Source organism: Lynx canadensis, chromosome E2, assembly GCF_007474595.2.
Source record: "Lynx canadensis isolate LIC74 chromosome E2, mLynCan4.pri.v2, whole genome shotgun sequence".
NCBI classification, from domain to species: domain Eukaryota; kingdom Metazoa; phylum Chordata; class Mammalia; order Carnivora; family Felidae; genus Lynx; species Lynx canadensis.
The window spans coordinates 11,902,764-11,925,201 of NC_044317.1; the positions used below are offsets into that span (position 1 = coordinate 11,902,764).

Consider the following 22,438-nt stretch of genomic DNA (forward strand, 5'->3'; position numbering starts at 1 on the left):
CATACACCTAAATTCTCAGCAGTCACCTCCCTGTGTTTCAGCTGTGACTAAGCTGACACTAGCTACAGTTTGTGTTTCCTTCTGTTGAAAGAAGGAACTTTGAAGGCAAACACCTCTTCCTCAGTGTAGAGCCACCCTCAGGAGGCAACTAGAACTATCTATTCTGGAGTCTTCTTTTAATGGTTATTTATTTATTTATTTATTTATTTATTTATTTATTTATTTCAGAGATGTTAGCATACAGTGTTATATTAGTTTCAGGTATGCAATATAGTGATTCAACAATTCTATACATTACTCAGTGCTCACGAAGATAAGTGTACTTCATCCATCTCTCCCATCCCCCCACCCACCTCCCCTCTGGTAACCACCTGTTTGTTTATATAGTTAAAAGTCTGTTTTTGGGGTTGTCTCTTTTTTTCCCCCTTTGTTCTTTTGTTTCATTTTTTAAGTTCCACACATGAATGAAATCATATGGCTTTAACAGTTATTTAAATAAATGAAAGTCATTCACTTAAATCACAGATATAATATAATGTCAGAATCATAATATAGATTTCAGCCATACAATTGCTGTATTTAAGAGCTGTGTTGCCACCCCAGAAAAGGTTTTTTTTTTTAATTTTAAATCCAAATTAGTTAACATAAAGCATAATAATAATTTCAGGAATAGAATTTAGTGATTCATCACTTACATGTAATGCCTAGTGCTCACCCCAACAAGCGTCCTCCTCAATGTCCCTTGCTCATTTAGCCTATCCTCCTACCCAACACCCCACCAGCAACCCTCAGTTTGTTCTCTGTATTTAAGAGTCGCTTATGGTTTGTTTTCCTTTCTGTTTTTATGTTATTTTTGCTTCCCTTCCCTTATGTCCATTTATTTTGTATCTTAAATTCCACATATTAGTGAAATCATATGCTACTTATCTTTCTCTGACTGACTTATTTCGCTTGGAATAATACACTCTAGTTCCATCCACATTGTTATAAATGGCAAGATTTCATTCTTTTGGATCACCAAGTAATATTCCATTGTATACATATATACATTCAAGAGTGGCTGCACCAGCTTGCATTCCCACCAGCAGTGCAAAAGAGATCCTCTTTCTCTGCATCCTCGCCAACATCTGTGGTTGCCTGAGTTGTTAACGTTAGCCATTCTGACAGGGGTGAGGTGGTATCTCACTGTGGTTTTGATTTGTATTTCCCTGATGATGAGTGATGTTGAGCATTTTTTCATGTGTCGGCCGTCTGGATGTCTTCTTTGGAAAAGTGTCTATTCGTGTCTTTTGACCATTTCTTCACTGGATTATTTGTGTTTTTGGGTGCTGAGTTTAAGTTCTTTATAGATTTTGGATACTAACTATCTGATATGTCATTTGCAAATATCTTCTCCCATTCTGTCGGTTGCCTTTTAGTTTTACTGATTGTTTCCTTTTCTGTGCAGAAGCTTTTTATCTTAATGAGGTCCAAATAGTTCATTTTTGCTTTTGTTTTCCTTGCCTCTGGAAACATGTCAAGAAGTTTCTGCAACTGAGGTCAAAGAAGTTGTTGCCTGTTTTCTCCTCTAGGATTTTGATGGCTTCCTGTCTTACATTTAGGTCTTTCATCCATTTTAAGTTTATTTTTGTGTATGGTGTAAGAAACTGCTCCAAGTTCATTCTTCTGCACGTTGCAGTCCAGTTTTCCCAACACTATTTGCTGAAGAGACTGTCTTTTTCCCATTGGATATTCTTTCCTGCTTTGTCAAAGATTAGCTGGCCATATGTTTGCGGGTCCATTTCTGGGTTCTCTATTCTGTTCCATTGTGTCTGTTCTTGTGCCAGTACCATACCGTCTTGATGATTACAGCTTTGTAGTATGGCTTGAAGTCTGGAATTGTGATGCCTCCAGCTTTGGTTTTCTTTTTCAGGATTGCTTTGGCTGTTTGAGGTCTTTCCTGGCTCCATACAAATTTTAGGATTGTTTGTTCTAGTTCTGTGAAGAATACTGGTGTTATTTGGATAGGGATTGCTCAGAAAAGTTTTAAAGCAAGGATGAGTAGTACCAGACCATATATGTCAAAATCTTATGGCTGTTATTGTCATCTTAGACTATGGGGAGGACCCTGGATAGTTTTCCCAAATGGTCATGTCTTGACCTCTCAGGTGTCTGTGTTGTTAGGATCTCAGCTATTCTCTTCATCTAAAAGACATTTCTAGATTGCCTTCAAAATAGAGGCATCAACTACTGAATTTTTCTCTGAACACACTACCTTTTGGAACTGCAATGTGATCCTTCAGGGCCTCCTTCTGCCACGAAATACTGGCTGGGGAGGTGGGGGGGCGGTGGTGATAGTGGTGGAAGCATTCAATTAAGTGATGAGCCAGTGTCATCTCTGTGGAGGACCCCAGCTTCCCTTAAAACCGGTGGCGAAGCTTGTACCCAGTATAAGGTAATGAAGTATAGCCGAGAACCATGTAGTAATTATCTTTTATCCCTCGAGGATCTCAGAGATTTGTGTCCCGTTTCTCTTTCCTGTTACGGAGTATAGTGAAAGCAACAAATTTTGGAGACAAAGGGACCTGGCTTTGGTCTTAGCGGGGCCACCGCCAGAACTACAGCCACATTTGTGTTTTCCTGTAATGTGTAGTGTGCTGTGACTGATTGGACTTAAGTATGCACAACATTGGGGATTAACAGTTGACACATAAGCAGGTAGTTACTTCAAGTCAACTTTTAGGAAAATCCTGTTTTGCGCAAGTATTAACACAGGGGATGGCGACGATTCTGGGCTCGGAAACACCCTTTTTCCACTTAGCGTTTGGAAAAGGAACGTAAGGCCGAAAGGAGGTCTAACGCCCACCAGCAGGCACCGCCCCCCCTTAGCCCCACCCCTACCAAGGCCCCGCGTCCTTGCTATTGGTTCCTTTCGCTGCGCCGTCCGTTGCCGTGGAGACCAAGGCTATGGCAACCAGGAGAAGCCAAACTTGGTCCTTCCTCTGGAACCGCGAGGGCTCCAGGACAAGGGGCTGGACTCCGCGCGGAGTTCATGGCGCTCTACGAGCTTTTCTCTCATCCGGTGGAGCGCGGTTACCGCGCGGGGCTCTGCTCCAAGGCCGCGTTGTTCCTGCTGCTGGCCGCCGTGCTCACGTACATCCCGCCGCTGCTGGTGGCCTTCCGGAGCCACGGTGAGCTTGCCCGCGGCCGCTGAGCGCACAGTTCCTCGCGGCCCGCTGTGCCGGTGCCCGCCTTCGTGACCTCCCCATTGCCCTCTCTATCTCAGGGCTTTGGCTGAAGCGGAGCAGCTACGAAGAGCAGCCGACCGTGCGCTTCCAGCACCAGGTGCTACTCGTGGCCCTGCTGGGACCCGATCACGGCGGGTTCCTGGCCTGGAGCACGTTCCCCGCCTTCAACCGACTGCAGGGGGATCACCTGCGCGTCCCGCTGGTTTCGGTAAGTGATTCTCCCTCAGGCCTAGAGGCCCACCGGGACTGGGAGAGGGTGGCGGGGGGAGGGTGAGCGGGCCCGGCCTGGGGAAACCCAGCTTGGGTCTTAAGGGTCGTGAACCCACGAAAATTGTGTACACAGGCACATTGGCCTGTGTATATGTTTAATTTCCCGGGAAGTGACTCTGTTGACTCATTTGACTTCAAGCAGTCCGCAACCCCAAGAAAGTTAGCCACTGCTGTTAGCATGTGTCCTACACAGAGACCCGAAGCCTGGGGATAGCCTGTGTCTCGTCCCCGTCATTTCCGTGGGCCTGGCCTGATGGATGAGTGGTCGCGAAAATTCCTTTATGAATCACAAAGGCCGAAAGGTGTTCTTATTAATTACCCTACTGTGTCGCTGCATTTGTGCATCGCCCCAGAGACCGGCAAGGGCATGCATTTTTAATGCAGACCTGACACGTGGAAGCCGAGGCGCTCATTGGTCAAGCGACCTCCCCAGAATGTGCGGGGCCCAGTCCCGCCTCCCTGGATTTGTAAGGGTGACTGCTGCTCCGTTTTGCAGGTGTCCAGGATGAAAAGGAAACATTTTACTGTCTGTAATTTAGTATTTGGTTCAGGATGAGTGTTTCCTCTACATTCACCCCCTTTCTGCTCATTTTCTGAAAACATTTTCCTTTAGAAGTATAAAAATTCTATTTTTTCTTCTTCCAAAGTTGAATCTCTTTACCCCCCAAAATTTTTAAATCTGATTGGACATATGAATAACAACAAACAAAATATGAATTCAGATTGTTTTTTTCTGATTACTTTAAATTTTCATATTTTTTTCTGGTGGTAAACATGCATGCTCATTGTAAAATATTAAAGAATTACAAGTATATATAATGACAAAATTAAAGGTACATGTTAGGCATATGTATACTTGTTAATTAACCTTATTCTTTTTAAAATCTGCATAGTATTTCACAATATGGAATAACTGTAATGGATTTAACAATTCTCTCTTGGTGAATGTTTGATGTGCTTTTACTTCTTCACTGTTAGAATACTGCAGTGAACAAGATTTTGAGTAAATCTTGCACCTTTAAACATCAAATTATGAGGAATTGGAATACAAGCTGTTTGTTGAAATTGTATCAGTAAACATAAAACTAACCAAGGAAATAATTACTAAATCCAGTGAAATAAAAAGTAAGGAAAAAGGAGAAAGGTAAAGGATTTACTTAGTCATAATTATGGGAACACTGAATATAGATTGACTAACCAAAATGAGAGTTAAACTCAGTTGAGGAGTGGAGGGCAGAAAACTAACCTTTCATCTCTCCTTGTGGCAAGTCAATAGAGAATGCCCAACACTGAGAAATACAGAAGTGCCTGTGCTAATGTTATTTAAAGACATGGAGATACATTTCCACATAATCAGTAAATGAGATGAAAATATTTGCCATGGGGCTGGAAGTCTGCTGCGTTTTGTAACAAACATTGTTGAACATCTTTGATTCTTTAAATGATCAGGTATTTTAAATTAATTTTAGAGGCATCTGGGAGGCTCAGTCGGTTAGGCATCAGACATCGGCTCAGGTCATGATCTCACAGTTGGTGGGTTCGAGCCCCACATCGGGCTCTCTGCTCTCAGCATGGAGCCCGCTTTGGATTCTCTGTCTGCCTCTATCTCTGTCCCTTCCCCATATCTGTTTCCAAATTGCATTCTCCCTCTCTCAAAAATAAATAATAAAAACATAAAAAAATTACCAGATGGGATTAAAAAATTGATTTTAAAACATAGAACTGGAGTTGGAGACAAATCTCCTTCAATAACTCCTCACTAATCATTACATGCCCATTTTTATTCTTACTGGAGATGATAATGCCTGTGGAGAAGGGTGACTATGGATGAGAGGCTGTGTCAAGATGTGCTTACTTTTCACTGTATACCCACTGTATTTCTCGTGTTCCACATGCATGTGATTACTTCCCAAAAGTGGAAGCAAAAGCGTTTATTCCAAACAAAAAATTAACTTGCTCATTTTACTTTAGATTAGTATTCCCTGTCTTTTAAGTTTTTGGTAGAAGATTTTTTTCATCACATTTGTGTATTCCTCTCTATCATACTCCCTGGTTACTTGAGTCTAAGAATTAATTAGGAAAACTTAAAAATAATCATGAAAACAAGGATACAACATTAGGTTTTATTCATTTGTTCATCCACCAACTGACTGGCTTCCCCAACTGACTGCTAGTTAGTGAGGCTCTTATCTCTGTAACCGGAAACTACTCCCTCAAGAGCACTGCTCATGTTCCCCCTGCTTCGCCAATTTTTCATCCACGAAACCAAGACAATCTCTTATTTTTATGGTGCCCAGAACTATTAATCCTTTTTAATACCAGGTAATTTTACACTATGTAACACAAAGCCAAAGCTCCTTTTTCCTAGTCTTTCTTTTCCCTCCATTCCAGGCCAGTGTCTATAAGTAATCTATGAGTATATCATCTGTGTTCTTTCTCAGTAAATGATTTGCTTCGTTCTAGCTGAGCCCTTGGTTTGAGAATAATTTCCAATCATAAGATATAAATCAACGAGCTAGAAGATATAGTGCAAGTACAGATCTCAACAGCAACTCAACAAATAAACTCATTAGGAATAAGCTCAACAAGAAATGTACAAGATCTATGTAAATAAAAAGACTGGTGAATGACACAAAAGAGATCAAAAGAATGGTGATTTCTGTCATACTCTTGGATAGGAAAATTCAACATCATAAAGATACCTCTTCTCCCTTGGTTAATCTATACTTTCAATGCATTTTCAATGAAAACTTAACAGTTTGGAGGGATAGACAGAAACTCTAGGACAAAGAGAAGCGTAATACAAGGAGAATAGCTCTATCAGATAATAAACTATACGTTAAGGTCATAATAAGTAAAGCAGTGTGGTTTGAAGAACTTGTATAAAAAGTATAGAAAAGGACTCATATATCATAAAGGTGGCATTTTAAATCAGTGACGAAAGCTGACTTACATAATAAAATGGTGTAGGGACAACTGGGAAGCCATATGGAAAAAGTTAAAATGGAGCCAGGGCTCAGACTCTACACCAGAATTAAAGTCCAGACAGATAAAAATTCAATTTAAAATGTGAAAAAAGGGGCACCTGGGTGGCTCAGTCGGTTAAGCCTCCAACTTCGGCTCAGGTCATGATCTCACGGTTCGTGAGTTGGAGCCCCGCGTCAGGCTCTGTGCTGACAGCTCAGAGCCTGGAGCCTGCTTCAGAGTCGGTGTCTCCCCTCCCTTGGCCCCTCCTCCACTCATATTCTGTCTTTCTCTGTCAAAAATAAACATGAAAACAAATTTTAATGAAATAATAAAAGTAATGAAACAAATGGTGGGCGAAAGCTTTTATATCTTGGAATAGGAAAGGTTATTCGAAGTGTGACATTAAATCTAGAAGCCATAAAAGAAACTTTTGGGTAAATTCAACTCTATAAAAATAAAAATAATTTTTTAAAACTATTGGCATGGTAAAACCATAAGCACAGTCAAAACACAAATGACAACTAGGAAAAAGTTTTATTATTTGTATCACTTGTAAAAAGCTCCTTTCCCTAACATAAAGTGCCTACAGATCTATAATTAAAAGACCAAGCACCCACTAGAAAAACAAAGAAAGAATGTAAACAGTTCAGAGAAAAGGAAACACATCTGACTCTTAAATATATGAAATCACACGCACGATTAGAGAAATGCAAAGAATATATTGAGATGCCATTTTTTAATCTATCAAATAGGCAAAAATTGAAGTGTGACAACACCGTGGTCAAGACGTAGGGAAGTGTGTGAGCACTTTCGTATGCCACTGATGGGAGTGTAGATTGGAACAACCTCTTTGAAGGAATACATGTCCTTACTTATCAAAATTACAGATGTACAGGCCTGTTTCAAGCCTGCTTCCATTTCCAGCGAGGTACCCTAGGTTTGTGCACACATGTGAAACGAGTTATATAAAAAGTTGCTTATTGCAGCATTGTTTGTAATTAGGTAAACAACCCATGTAGTAATAGAAGACTCAGCAAAGAAATTGTGGTACATCTGCCCAGTGGAATGTTGCATAGCTTTTTTTTTTTTTTTTTTTTAAGTTTATTTAGTTTGAGAGAGAGTTCCTGTGCAAGTGGGGGAAGGGCAGAGAGAGAATCCCAAGCAAGCTCCATCCTGGGCTCAACCTCAAGAATCATGAGATCTTGACCTGAGCCAAAATCAAGAGTCCTAGGCTTAACTAACTGAGCCCAGGTGCCCGGCATAGCTATTTTTTTAAGTTATTATTTTTTTAATTTTTTAAAAATATTTGTTTATTTTTGAGAGAGAGAGAGAGACAGAGTGTGAGCAGGGGGAGGGACAGAGACAGGGGAAGATACAGAATCTGAAGCAAGCTCCAGGCTCTGAGCTGTCAGCACAGAGCCCAACGCAGGGCTCGAACTCATAAACCGTGAGATCATGACCTGAGCCAAAGTCGGATGCTCAACCAACTGAGCCACCCAGGCGCCCCTAAGTTGTTTATTATTATTATTATTATTATTATTATTATTATTATTATTAGAGAGAGAGAGAGTGTGCATGCATGCACACACACAAGTTGGGGAGGGACAGAGAAAGAGGAAGAAAGAATCCCAAGCAGGCTACACTCTAAAGCAGGTTTGACACGGGGCTCGAGCCCACAAACTGTGAGATCATGACCTGAGTTGACATCAAGAGTCGGACGCTCAACGAACTGAGCCACCCAGGCACCCCTAGCTATTCTTTTAATGAAGTGGATCTCTGTATATTGAATTGCCTCCAAAAGAAATTGGTAAGTACAAAAACCAAAAATTATATATTGTAAGCTTCCATTCATATAAAAATAATAGAAAAAATAGCAACATGTGTGTGTGGTTGTATACACATATACACACATGCATGTTCTTTCTCTGGAAAGATTCAAAAGACACAACATTGATTGCTCTGGGGAAGGAATTAAGTAGCTAAGGTTAGGATGGGAGAGAAACTTTTTCACTATATATTCTTTTGCTGTATACCCTTTTACCTTTTAAATTTTGTATGGTAAGAGTGTAATACATATTCCAGATATTTAGACTATAACAACAACAATTTTTAAAGGAAAAAATTTAGAAAGTGCCCAAGTAAGGCAAAAACAAACCAAAAACAATAACAGCTGCTAAGTATATAAAGTGACACAGCCGCTTTGGAAAATAGTTTGCAGTTCCTCAAAAAGTTAAACTAGAATTACTGTATTTTCTAGCACCTCCATGCCTAGGTATATGTGTACCCAAGAGAATTGAAGACCTATAGCTACACAAAAACTCATGCACAAATGTTCATAGAGGCTTTATTTCTAATAGCAAAAAACCCAACCCAAATGTCCATCAACAAATGAATGGATAAACGAAATGTGTTATAGCCATACAATGGAACATTATTCAACCACAGAAAGGAAGGTTCAGCGTGGATGAACCTTCAAAACATGCTAAGTGAAAGAATCCAACCACAAAACAGCACAGCGTATGATTCCATTTATATTAAATGTTCAGAATAGACAAATCCGTAGAGACAGAAATTAGGATTCCACAGGCTTGGGGAATTGGGGGAGGGGAGAGATGGGTAGTGACTCATGTGCTTGGGGTTCCTTTTCTGGATGAAGAAAATATTTTGAAATTGGAACTTAGATAGTGGTCATAGTTGCACAACTTTTGAATATCCTAAAATCTACTGAATTGTATATTTTATCATATGTGAACTAAGTCTCAGTTTTGTTTTAAAGCAGGTGGGTGATCTTATGGTAATACACCAGGGAAGCAGTGGTTTTAGGTCAAGGTTTGACCAAATGCTGGGGAGTGGCTTTGTGGTTGCTAATTTGGGAAAATGCCTCAGCAGTCAGAAACGGCCTTGCTTCTCCTTTTGGTCAGATCACCTTGCACGGCGTCTCTAAAGTCCCTATGCTTTAAATGCTTTCAAAGTCTGAGTTTCTTGTTGTTGCTATTGTTGCTAATGACAGAAGGAAAAAAAAAGCACAGGGTGACCTCTCTCTTCAATAAGGTGAAGGTGACTTAGCTCTTTAAGGCATGTGTGGACCCATGGAATATGGGGGCTGAAGGCTATAAAGGGATTCAGGAAGGTGAATGGAGAGCATCATGTGTCTGAGATACCCATTTTGTTTTCACATCTCTCAAATCAAAATCTGTCCTCTCTAAGGTATCTTACAATAGCTGCTGCCGGGAGACAGGCTTGGCATAGTCCTCATTGCCTACCCATGTGCAAACATCAGATGTGCCAGGGTCAAAACTTCCAGAAGGGACAACGGCATCTTGAAAGCAAACCCCAGCAACAATAATTAAACATTATCTTAACCCTGAGAACCAAATGTTGGCCATTTGGAAGGTTCAAGAGGCACTTAAAAATAGGCTAGCTCTACATAACTTTTAAAATTTGTATTTGAGGGAGAGAGAGAGAGAGAGAGAGCACGCGTGTGAGCTGGGAAGAGGGGCAGAGGGAGAGAGAGAGGCTAATTTTAAGCAGGCTCCATGCTGAGCATAGAGCCCAACGCGGGGCTGGGATCATGACCTGAGCTGAAACCAAGAGTTGGATGTTCAACTAACTGAACCACCAAAGCGCCCCATAGTTTTAAAGCCTGCTTAAGAGCCCAGACCAATGGATTTTAGTTAATTTTTAAAAAATATTTTATCAGAAAAAAAAATTTATTGGGGCGCCTGGATGGCTCAGTCGGTTAAGCGTCTGACTTTGGCTCAGGTCATGATCTTGCGGTTGGTGAGTTGGAACCCTGCATCAGGCTCTGTGCTGACATCTCAGAGTCTGAAGCCTGCTTCGGATTCTGTGTCTCCCTCTCTCTCTCCCCTCCCCACTCACACTCTGTCTCTCTCTCTGTCTCTCAAAAATGAATAAACGTTAAAAAATTTTTTAAAAATATTTTACCAGAAGACAAAATTACATAGAAAAGCATGGCTAACATTGAGTCACAAAGTGATGCAAGAGTATCAAAATGTAAAGAAGTTTTAGGAATCCCTAGATCAATTTATTATGTATATATATGTATATGTATATACATGTATATTATATATATATATATAACAATATACATATATATGTATGTACATATATATAAATAAGTATATACATATATATTGTTTTATTTGAGAGAGAGTGGGTGAGCAGGGAAGAGGGGCAGAGAGAGAGAGAATCTTAAGCAGACTTCACACTCAGCACCGAGCCTGACGTCGGCCTCAATTCCACGATCCTGGGATCATGACCTGAGCGGAAATCAAGAGTCAGACACTCAACTGACCAAGCCATCCAGGTGCCCATATAATAGGTGCTAGGATATAAAGTAACGGTGCATTTTATAATTGTTGGTATCTTAGGTTCATTGAAATGCAGGTAGCAAGGATTTGATGAGTCTAGGGGCCATAAAGTATTGGTCCCTACTTTGCTGGAGACCGAAAGACTGTGCCAAAGAATATTTTCAACATTAAAAGAAAAAAATGAAACACCTAATGATGACAAGTAATACAGCACGATGGACACTGGTATACACTAAAAAATTAAACTTGGGGCGCCTGGCTCGCTCAGTTGGTAAGCCATGCAACTCTTGATCGTGAGTTTGAGCCCCACATTGGGTATAGAGATTACTGAAACATAAAATCCTTTGAAAAAAATTAATAAATTAACCTTTGATGAAAGAATATGATATGAAAGAATTAAAAGGTATGAAAGCAAACAGGGGCCTAACAAAATTCCAACAAGCCATCAATACTATAGAATCTCCGATGGGGAAAATGTTCCAAGTTGGAGCCCTCCGGAAGTAATGGCGGTGATTAAATTTACAGCAACTCTCACAGTCAGGTGGTGTGCATGGCAGTGGGTCTTGTTCCGCTCCACACCCATCCTCCTCCACCCTGCCTTGTCCTGCTCTCTGAGTTGCTGAAAACCACATCCTCCTTTGCCCACTGGCTCTCTGTGAGGCTCGGCCTGTAGGAGGCATGATGAGCTTACTTCTGGGAGTGGGAGAAAACTTGAAACTGCAACCAGAGGGAAGAACCATTGCCCGGGTTAAGCAAACCGAAGGAAGAAGTCTCCAGCCTTATTGATTCCCTCTGGTGGGTTCTTTCTTCCAGGCTCCTGAGGTCTGGGTCCCAGCTCCTTGAGGTAATGCCAGCCTCTTCCCTTCCTTCTGCAGACCTAGGTGTGGTGCTGCTTCCTGCCGTCACCCTAACTTGGTACTCCCCTCCTGCCTTTCTGATCCTCTAATACCTTTGTTACTAATTATTCCCTGTACTACACTCCCTCTGTTAAAGTTATTGTTTACTTTTGTTTCTGTCTTCCTGATTGGCCCCAGATGGATCTAGGCACACTGATGAGAATTGACTAAACCTACCAATGCCTGCATTTATCTCATCTAGTATATTTGTATTGATTTCACATATATCCTAAAGGGTTATCCTGCTTTAACCACCAGAAATCTTTAAAATTAGGGTTCTTTTTTAAAAAAAGTTTATAATGTTTATTTATTTTTTTGAGAGACAGAGAGAGAGAGTGGGGGAGGGGCAGAGAGAGAGGGAGTCACAGAATCCAAAGCAGGCTCCACACCATCAGTGCAAAGCCTGATGTGGGGCTCAAACCCACAAACTGTGAGATCATGACCTGAGCCGAAGTCAGACGCTTAACAGACCGAGCCACCCAGGCGCCCCTGAAATTAAGGTTCTTGTGGGCTATTGTAGAAGGAGCACTAAATAGAGCCTGTAAATCTAAGTCCTAGCCCCAGTTCTGTCACTGGGTCCCATACCCTTTCTTAGCCTCAGTGTAATACTGTAAAGAGCTCTTTTTAATTATTGCTAATTTTTACTATAGCTGAGGTATGCAGAGGAATCAGATGGGACAATCAATGGATATACAAATTGCTTCAAATTGCACATATGCCTTGTAAAAATAAGGTACTGGTGTAATTTATGAATCCTCTCAGCCAAACACACCAATTGGGTTTTAGATACTAACCTTGAACTTGTGTTAAAGAAGTATTAGCTCTCTGAATGCCTGCCTTTAGACCTGTTGCACATGTGTTAAGCTTGATTTGAACTCAGTGGAATGAAATGGTGGATGTCATCAGTGGTCCAAGTGCTGGCACAGAAATGCAGCCCACCCTGCCCACCCTGCGGGGGTGACAGCCGGACCTGACGGCGGGCGCTTGTGGGAGATGCAGTGCATACATCATTCGTTCACCCCCCTGCTGCCTTGGCCTCAGCCTCCACCTCCCTCCTCACCCACTCGGCGGCACTGGCCTCGTCGCTCCCTTAAGCACTGACCCACTTTGCGCACAGCGCACAGCGCGGAGCGGGTGAACTTTGTCAGCAGGGATCACTCTTACCCCAGATATTTCTGTGCCTCATCACCTCACTTCATTCCAGCCTCCCACAGTCAGATATTCCTGAAAATTTCCTGTAAAAAATGGCTGTGAAATCCTACCCTGTCATTCTTTCATTTCAGCCTATTTTATCTCTCTTTGTGGCCCTTACCACATTTGTTTATTGATTTATCTTCTGCCTCCCTGGCCGGGAACAAAAGCGCCATTAGGGTAAGGAGTTCATCTGTTTTGGTTGCCATTATATTTCCAGCACCCGACAGTGCCTGGCACCTAGTAGGCCCCTAAAAAAATACTTGACAAAGTAACGTGTGAATTTAACAGGCAGACACTAAATGATTCCCCGGTGTCAGATCCCTGTCCTGTGTGAACTTGAAGCAGAAGTGTGTGCACAGACAGAACACAGACTTAGAAACTTTGATGCTGGCGTTTTGCAAAAAGATTTGTCCTACCCAACGTTTTCCCCTTGAGGGTTTGGTTTTTTAAGTCTGGGCGTTTTAGTCCTAGAAAGAGGACAAGATTCTAAGTCAAAGATGAGGTTTCAGATCCAGTCTTTACCACTACTAGCCACACATGACAAACCCCTCCATCTCCCTGAACCTCAATTTTCTCGTCCATACAGTGGGGATAATACTCGCTCTGCTTCCCTCAGGCTTTATTGTAAAGATCAAATAAAAAATGCATTTCTGTCCCCCCCACACTGTGTTGGGGTCTGGATTCTTCTAGCAACTCATCCCAGCCACTCTCCTGTCCTGCAAGTGGAGACGTTTGATCTTTGTCTTCCTCTCCAATCCTAAGATCCAGAAGGCAGGGGTCCGCTACATAGAGTTAACGCGACTTTGTCTCGCCAGTCTTCCCAACCGAAGAAAATTCACGGGAAGACAAGGCAGCCTGTTCCCCATCCTACTCAAAATTGCTAATACCTCATTGCCTCAGCGACTTGATCGCCAGCCTTGCAACAGATATCTCTCCCCTACACCTGTGAAGCTGATGGAACAGGACAGAGAAAACAGAATCCGACAGAAGAGAGAGAGGGTAGGCTTCTCTGTCACAAGGCCTAGGATAAGGACATTATTGTCTAGAAGGAAAGACATGATTGAAAGGTCCTGAAAACCGAGCTGGCTTCATCTCAAACAACCGTAGTAGCCCGAAAAAGAACAAAGAATCTCTTCCTTGCATGGTAGTAATGGCAGAAAGCAAAATGAATCTGTTCACAGAGCATGCAGATGAGAATGTTGATAGACCATAGTAGAATCTTTCTGAGGACCTACAGGGGAAAAGGGTCACTTGTAGCAACAGGATCCAGAGCTGTGCCAAGGAATCGTGTCACAGTGATCTTATTTCAGTGACCATCTTCCCGGTTACTCATTTTAGGGTCACTATGGGGTGGGACTATGGGAGGTGAGGCCGGATTCTGGTGTTTTTTATGAGCCGTCATTTGCCTTTTTCCTTCCTTAGGTCTCTGTTTTCCCTACTTTCATGTCCATAATTTGTAAATCATCTGTGTAGTTTTAATGCCTCACTGATTTTACATAGCTTCCTTTTTCATTGTGTTGATTGGTACTAAAAGAGGCACTCAGCTTCCAAGCCCCGACATCAATGATGAGAACGAGGTCCAGTATCGATAGTCTAAAGCAAAGACGCTCGTGGTTAAACAAAGTATAAGTAGAACTCGGTGGTTTTCTTCTGAGTCTGTTTGGGGGAATGCGTAACGAGGAAGATTCATTTCTTTTCTTTTTAAAACAATTTTTTTAATGTTTATTTACTTTTGAGAGAGAGAGCAAGAGTACAAGCAGGGGAGGGGCAGAGAGAGAGGGAGACAGAGGATCGGAAGCAGGCTCCGCACTGACAGCACAGAGCCTGATGCGAGGCTCGAACTCACAAACTGTGAGATCATGACCTGAGCCAAAGTCGGATGCTCAACCGACTGAGCCACCCAGCTCCCCTTTTTTCTATTTTAAAAAGCTGACTTCTAGGGGCGCCTGGGTGGCTCAGTCGGTTAAGCGCCTGACTTCGGCTCAGGTCATGATCTCATAGTTTGTGAGTTCGAACCTCGCGTCGGGCTCTGTGCTGACAGCTCGGAGCCTGGAGCCTGCTTCACATTCTGTGTCTCCCTCTCTCTCTGCCCCTTCCCTGCTCATGCTCTGCCTCTCTCTGTCTCAAAAATAAATAAACATTAAAAAAAATTTTTTTAAATAAAAATAAAAAGCTGACTTCTAGAGAAGCAGAAGGCAATTCTAATGTGCTATTTAAATATTCCATGTAAACTCAAGATGTGTTTCCAAAGAAAGAAGAACACGCCAGCAGCACAACAAACCAAAAAGATCAAAGGAGACAACGAAAAAAGAAAAATGCCATCCCGGTGCTGTTGATCTTGCCGCTTCAAGCTCCTCTTCAGTTTGAGAAGCACTAGTACGAAAGCTCAGGGGCCACGCACATGGCGTCTCTTTCCCTGATATTGATCCATTTATACCCATTTATTCCTTTGTTTCCTTTGGTGGGGGAGATAAATCCTGTGAATAGCAAAGGAATGGGTCACGTGTACAACAGTGGCTTCTTCCCAGACTCATTAAGGACCAGGGTCACTGGCCCTCTTTGGGTTTCCTAGACTCGAGAAGAAGACAAGAACCAGGATGGGAAAATGGACGTGTTACATTTTAAACTGGAGCTTCCTCTGCAGTCCACGGAACATGTTCTTGGTGTGCAGCTCATCTTGACTTTCTCCTACCGATTGCACGTGAGTCCATTCCTTGCGGCAGCCCGTCCCCTCCCTTTTGTCTTTTAATAGAACGGAGCCCTCTCCCTGATCTCTAGGAAAACTCACGCTGCACAAGGCTCTATTATGAGGTGTAGTTTGGGGTTTAATTGAGGGAAATCGAATGCTTCTCATTGGGGTCCTATTAATGTAGGTGAGCTGCTAAGACGCTCAGAGGGTTTTCTGGGCGGGTGCATGGCTAACCCTGGTGTTTAAGGGACTAGTAGGCAGCAACCACAGACAGGGATGCTGGGAACGCAGAGCCTTCCGATGTGACTGAAATGGCTATCGTCTCTCCTTGTGATGATTTCAGAGGATGTCGACATTCGTGATGCAGAGCATGGCGTTTCTCCAGTCCTCCTTTGCTGTGCCAGGGTCCCAGCTCTATGTGAACGGAGACCTGAGGCTGCAGCAGAAGCATCCCCTAAGCTGCGGTGGCCTCGACGTTCGGTACAACGTAAGGGTGCTTTTTACTGTCCACCTCTTGTTTCTCTCTGTTACCGTTTCCCAAGTTCTTTGAAGAGGGAGGACATGAAAGTTGGAAATAGCATTTTTCTGTGGGTGGCACAGAAGAGGATTTCTGAGGAATTCTTGCCATGAATTCTTTCAAAACATAGAGACAGATACACCTGTATTTGTATCTAAAAAGAGGGGGGGGGGATCTGTCTTTAAGAACTAAACTGCGTGTTGTTTTTGGGTGCCCGTGTGCACACACACGGCATATTCCAAGCGGTGTTTTGCAGTTCGTGTAAAACACTGGGGGAATCGTACTAACCACCGTTTATTAAGCACATAACATATGCCAGCCCTGCGTTAAGAGGTTTAAATATATCATCTCATTGAATCATGACAGCAGCCTCGTGAGACGCCTGCTCCTGTCATTTCCCAGCTCTCCAGCCTCTTGACCTATCACGGTCCCCCTGGCTGCTTTCTAGCCACACGGGCCCTCTTGCTGTTCCTCAAGCCTGCAAAAGGAAGTTCCTGCCCCCCCCGCCCCGCCAGGTTATGCACTTGGCCTTTCCCTCTGCCAAGTGTCCACACAGCCTGCTCTGCTACTGCATTCGGGTCCCTGCTGGAATATCCCTGAGCACAGTCCTTCCCTGACACTCCTTTCTAAAGAGCATTCTCCTCCCTGCCCACCACTCCACACCCAGATTTCTTTTCTGTACTTCCACTGGAAATATCGAAGATCTGTTTTCAGTTCTTTGCTAGCTGTTTTTCCCCAGTGGCAAAAGCACTGACATCTTCTCTACTGTCACTCCAGTACCTAAAACAGGGCCTGGCACACTGAAAGCACTCAGACAGATTTGTTGAAAGACTGAACTCGCCTTTCACACATGAGGAAACTGGGGCGGATAGAGACTAATGAATTTTCCCCAAATACTGCTGCTTGTAAATAACAGAACCATGAACTGTCTCTCCGGGGCTGGAACTCATGCATATGATCGCTCATGACTAACCTTTCTTTTACCACTGGGGGGCCACATAAGTTGGGCTGCTCTACTTTTGAAAATGAAATTCAGTGTTATCAGTTATTACAGGCATAAACCAGGACTATTCCAGATAAATGTATTTATGGTCAGTTTAGCCATAATCAATATAAGTTAAAAAAAAAAGAAAAGGAGGGGGACTATAAGATATAAACCTTTTTTTTTTAAGCTTATTTATTTTGAGAGAGAGAGAGAGAGCAGGCATGCACGAGCAGGGGAGGGGCAGAGAGAGAGAGGGAGAGAATCCCAAGCACGCTCAGCAACGTCGGCTCAGCACAGAGCCCAACACGGTGCTGAAGACTGCAGCTGAGTCTGACACGCAACCGACTGAGCCACCCAGGCACCCCAAGATATAAACATTTTATATGAAGGTTTATATAGTAGCATATGTCAACAGGAATGTGATATTAGAAGGCAGGAGATCGTTTCCTTCTTCAAAGGATCAGATGCTTATTATTTGTACTTTATCCTATTTCCATTTCTACACTTAAAAGAGATAAATTACAGAGCATTCAAGGAAGAGCAAGAAAAAGACAAAGAGGTTGAAAATATGGTCTCCTTAAAAAATGTAAGGAATTACTGCTCCCCTTGGAATAGAGAGGGGTATTTTATAACTAGCTGTAAAACCTGTGAAAGGTGGATATTGACCCCTGTTTCTATCCCTGCAGAAGGGAAGACTGAACATAGATGATTTAAATTATTGGGGTGGCTCAGTCTGTTAAGCGGCCGACTTCAGCTCAGGTCATGATCTCGCAGTTCATGAGTTCGAGCCCCGCATCGGGCTCTGTCCTAACAGCTCAGAGCCTGGAGCCTGCTTCAGATTCTGTGTCTCCCTCTCTCTCTCTGCCCCTCCCATTCTCTCTCTCTCTCAAAAATAAATAAACATTAGAAAAAATTGTTGCACGGGAGGTCATCCATCCTTGAAGAAAGGGTTACTGATGCCTGAGCAGGCCACCATACACGACAGGCCAGTCTCAGCTGTGGGTGGGTGGGAGGAGAGAAGGATGAGTGGAAAAGTGGCTGGGGGCTCACTCCACACCCTCCTGCCACATCCCAGGTGTCTGTAATCAACGGGACCAGCCCTTTTGCCCGTGACTATGACCTCACCCACATTGTTGCCGCTTACCAGGACAGGAATGGTGAGTCATGGGTACAATGCATTCAGCTGCTTCTCCAGGACCTTCCAGGTCAGTGGGAACATTGGACAAAACCACAACTGGAGCTCTTGTCATGATAAAAATGTCCAAGCCAGTGACTACTCAGTGATGGGAGGGGGACAGGCTACCCAGGGTCTGTCCTTTTCCTCCTGATCTAAAGACCCCACACCCCGCCCCTGCCACCGCTACTCTTAATGTCCAGCAGGTGAGTGCTCATTTATGTCTCATGTTTATTGATCACTAGCTTGATGGATTTCTTTTTTTCTGTAAATGCCTAATTGAGTTGCTCCCCCACCACACCTGTAAAAGGAGCCAAAGACAAATTGCTAACCCTGGCTTTCAGCTAGAAGTAGGGAATGTGACTGACTTACCCCCAAATAAGCAGCTGAAGTAGAGCACGGGGCCCGGCGTTCTGGCTGGAACGCTGAGCGTGTCCATCCCTCACAGAGGAAAGGCTCTCGGGCCAGTGTGTGTGCTTGACTCAGCACATTGGTCTGGTTGGCCGTCTGAGGTTTCCTCTAAAGGCATCTGAAGCATTACGTGGCAGCCGGACATCGTAGATACCACCCACACACATTTATCAAGTTGTGAGGACCACAATCCCAGTACTTCTTCCTGAATTTTTGTAATACACTGGTGGCATTATTCCCAAACCAGAGGAATGTTAAAACAAAAACACTCATCTACAACTTTTCTTTCTTTATTCCTTCTAGTCTTTGTCCATATGCAGATTTTTTTTATACAGCTCTTATTATAGTTTATAAAACATTTTAGGATCCAACTTTTTTTTTTTTTGTACTTCGTAATGTAAATATTTCCCCGCGCTACTACAAAGTTTTAATTGGTATTATTTTTAGTGGTAGCATAGTATTCCTTTGCTTAGCCATTCAGCAGTGGAAGAACACACAGACGGTTCCAAGTTTGTAACATAAATATTTTGACAAGTGTTTCAACAAATAATTTGTGAGCAGCTTTGCACAGTCAATTCTCTTTCCTTCTGAGTCATTTTTTTTTGGGAAAAGTTCTGATGTGCAGAATTTGCATGAGGGGTCAAAGAGTACTTTGATAGTCCTTATTATTTTATTGAGAGAGCATTCATGAATTGATTTAACTCCTGCTTGTGTTGCAGTAACCACCGTCCTGATGGACTCCAACCCCATCTGGCTGGTGGGAAGGGCCGCCGAGGCTCCATTTGTGATTAACGCCATCATCCGGTACCCAGTGGAAGTCATTTCATATCCTTTCTGTTAAAGAGCCATAGTAGCTCAGTTTCAAAAACAGGAAAGTGCCTCCCTTGTCCCAAGAAGGGACAGATATGGGAAGCCTCAGATTGGAAATTGCTTAAATGACTCCGTCTGCTGTTCGTGCAGGGACAAAAAACAAACAAACAAAAAAAACAACCTCATTTCCTCTTCATATCTCTGGACGATTCTTCAGACCAGAATCATCCATATGTATGTATTAATAATCTTCTATCGTCCCTTTTATCATAAGGGCATTTGAAACATTTTTGCCATTTCCTGTCTAAACTAAACCTTTGGCTTAACTTCCACTTAGAAAATATCATCTGTGACTCCTTAACTGGCTGTACTTATCTACCAGGATTCTGGGAAATGATAAAGTTTGCCTGGATCCAGTATGTCAGTATCCTGCTTATCTTCCTCTGGGTGTTTGAAAGAATCAAAAGATTTGTGTTTCAGAATCAGGTGGTGACCACGATCCCTGTCACCATAATGCCCCAGGGAGAACTGTATAAGGAGCACTTATCATAAGAAGACCATTTCTGAGAACTAAGCAGGACCCTGGCTACCTCAGCCTTGTCTTCTGGGAACGGCCATCTTAAGAAATTTTTGCAAAGAGCTCCTCATGGACACGTGCCCGTGCGTGTCCTTTTCCTATCAGAGACAAAGGACAATCCGTTGTAAGTTTTCTCTACGCAAATTCCATGTCTTCTAAGCACCTCCACAATCTTCAGGGACTAGTTTGTGGAAACATCCAGAGGTTCCTGAAGGCTATAATTTGCTTTTTTTTTTTTTTTTTGCCTTAGACTTGAATTTCAGGAGAAAACTGCAGTCAGTTCAGAACTCTTGGAAAGAGTCCCATCTCTGGTCAAGCAAAGACTTTTCCTCTCTTGAACTGAGAAACATGCTATGCATTTCTTCCCACTATTGTAAACCACTTTTTACTCTTTCAGGCCTCTCTTGTGAGAGATATGCAAATCAGTAGCACTTTCCACTCCTGAGCATCTAAATTTCCCATTCAGAACTTTGGTTTCCAGAACTGAGAGGTCCTTGAGGGGGAGAATGGGAGCGAGAGAAAGGGAGCGCTGGAGAGCACATGCACGCACACGTGTCCGGTGGGCGACTCCAGGACACCGGGACCATCCACCTGCCCTCAGGCTAACAGACAGTGGTCTGTCATCAGCTGGGCTGAGCAGCCCTTTATCCCTGCCCTGCTGTGGCTGGCTTTGTGCCCTGCCTTTTGCCCTGTCTGTGCCCCTGGAACAGCAGGCTGAAGCCAGAGTGCTCTTTCGTTCACAGTCCCCTCCGCAACAGTGGGGGAAGTAAGGATTGTAACAACAGTTTCTTTCTCTCTGGCCCTTACCCAACAGCCTGGACACTTGCCACTCCTCCTCCTTGACAGCCCTCCCCCACTTCTTGAAAAGGACGCGGGTGACAGAGGACCTGTTGTTGGTATTGGCTCCCACTGCCAACAACCACAGAGTTTGTTTGGAGGGCTAGCAGGAGACCCAGCTACTTGTATTTCCCGTGATGAAGGGACAGGGTGCCCGTCAGAGTGAGCAGCTTTGGGGAGAACGAACAAGGTGCACTGAGAGGGTAAAGAGGATGCTTGCCCGCCCAGGACAGCCTAATCCGGCCTGGTTGTTAGCAGAATGACAAGCGGTCCGACAGGATCAACCTCCTGCCTAAATGAGTGTCATCAGGATGGGACTGCTGAAATGGGCCTCTGTTGCACACGGAAGGCTAGTTCGCCGTTCCTGGCCTGAGGAAATGAGCTGTCCTCAAAGGACAGATGGATCTGCTTTATGATCCCAAGATGTCACTGGCACTGGAGACACGCCTGCTCTGAACCATGCTTCAGGCCCACCCACCCACACACTCCTCTACACGTGTATGCCTCAGTTTACCTTGGAGATTCAGTTCTCATTTCCAAAGCACCTTTTCTTTCAGGCTGACCAAGATAAGAGTTTTGGAAACAGCCGCTTTGAAGTATTCAAGCACAAAACTAGCTTAACACTGGCCCCTCTGCCTTGTCTTTTACTATCTAGGGCTGTTTATATACCTACACATTTTTTCTTGGGATTTAAATGAAAAATGGTTTTTGGTTTGAATCACAAAAAGGTAAGGAGAAACGGGAAGATAGCTAAAGACATGAATTAACACCGCTTTGCATTTTGTTAAATTATTTTCAGGCAGAACTTGTATAAAGAACCATGATATTTTGTACCTTTCTAATTAAAACATTCAAAATGGAAGGCTGCACGTGTCTGTTATGAGAAGACTTTGCAAAGGGGGTGGGGATGGGGAGGGCAGAGGTTGCGCACACTTCTCCGAGTTACTCACCGGCAGCCTTCCGTTGCCAGGGCTCTGCCCAAAGACCTTGGAGCTTTTGTTAGCTCTTTGGCAACATCCCCTGGTCCTGCCCCAAGTAAATGTGAGTTTTTGGTGGAATCCACATGGCATGTGGAAACCCACAGGCTGGAAAATTACAACTGTGTCTGGTGAATATCAAATTATTTACGGATCAGATGTTGGTAGCTTCCAAAGGGGAATGACACAGTGTAGTTGGAAGAGGGGAAAGGTGAGAAATATACAGGATTTTATCAACTGAGCTGTAACTCACAGCTAAGTCAAGGTTTGAGACAATTACTCAATATGTGGGGTGTGGCGGGGGGGGGGGGGGGGGATCTCTAATTTCAGTAAATGATTTTCCAGTTTCTGTTTGAATCAGGTGAGGCTCCCTAAGGCCCTGCTTAGGTCCCATCATGGAAGATTAATAAGGCAATTCTCTGTCTTCTTTTATTCTTTCTCTTCATGTCCGTGCTTTTTAAAAGACGTCTTGTTTCTTTCTGACCAGAGAAGTTCTAAATGCCTATTGGGGAAAATGTAAAATTACAGAAACCTAATGAAAATAAGTTGTCTGTAAATGTAGAAGTTATCACGATT

General features: G+C 43.3%; 1 protein-coding gene across 1 annotated transcript; it reads left to right on the top strand.

Annotated features, from left to right (window-relative positions):
• Positions 1–1,926: 1,926 nt before the first annotated feature.
• On the top strand, positions 1,927–21,747 carry TMEM231 (transmembrane protein 231). Its single transcript, XM_030297697.1, has 7 exons — positions 1,927–3,170; positions 3,266–3,435; positions 15,458–15,586; positions 15,918–16,061; positions 18,152–18,233; positions 19,381–19,486; positions 19,843–21,747. The coding sequence occupies exons 1-7, from the start codon at positions 3,032–3,034 to the stop codon at positions 20,021–20,023; spliced, it is 951 nt and encodes a 316-aa protein (XP_030153557.1). The 5' UTR covers positions 1,927–3,031; the 3' UTR covers positions 20,024–21,747.
• Positions 21,748–22,438: the final 691 nt, after the last annotated feature.

What these genes read in the sequence shown, in the direction of transcription:
- TMEM231 (XM_030297697.1), top strand. Translation starts at nt 3,032, where the DNA reads ATGGCGCTCTACGAGCTTTTCTCTCATCCGGTGGAGCGCGGTTACCGC. An exon ending in GGTGGCCTTCCGGAGCCACG is followed by an intron (nt 3,171 to 3,265) that starts GTGAGCTTGCCC and finishes TCTCTATCTCAG; the next exon opens with GGCTTTGGCTGAAGCGGAGC. An exon ending in CTTTCTCCTACCGATTGCAC is followed by an intron (nt 15,587 to 15,917) that starts GTGAGTCCATTC and finishes TGATGATTTCAG; the next exon opens with AGGATGTCGACATTCGTGAT.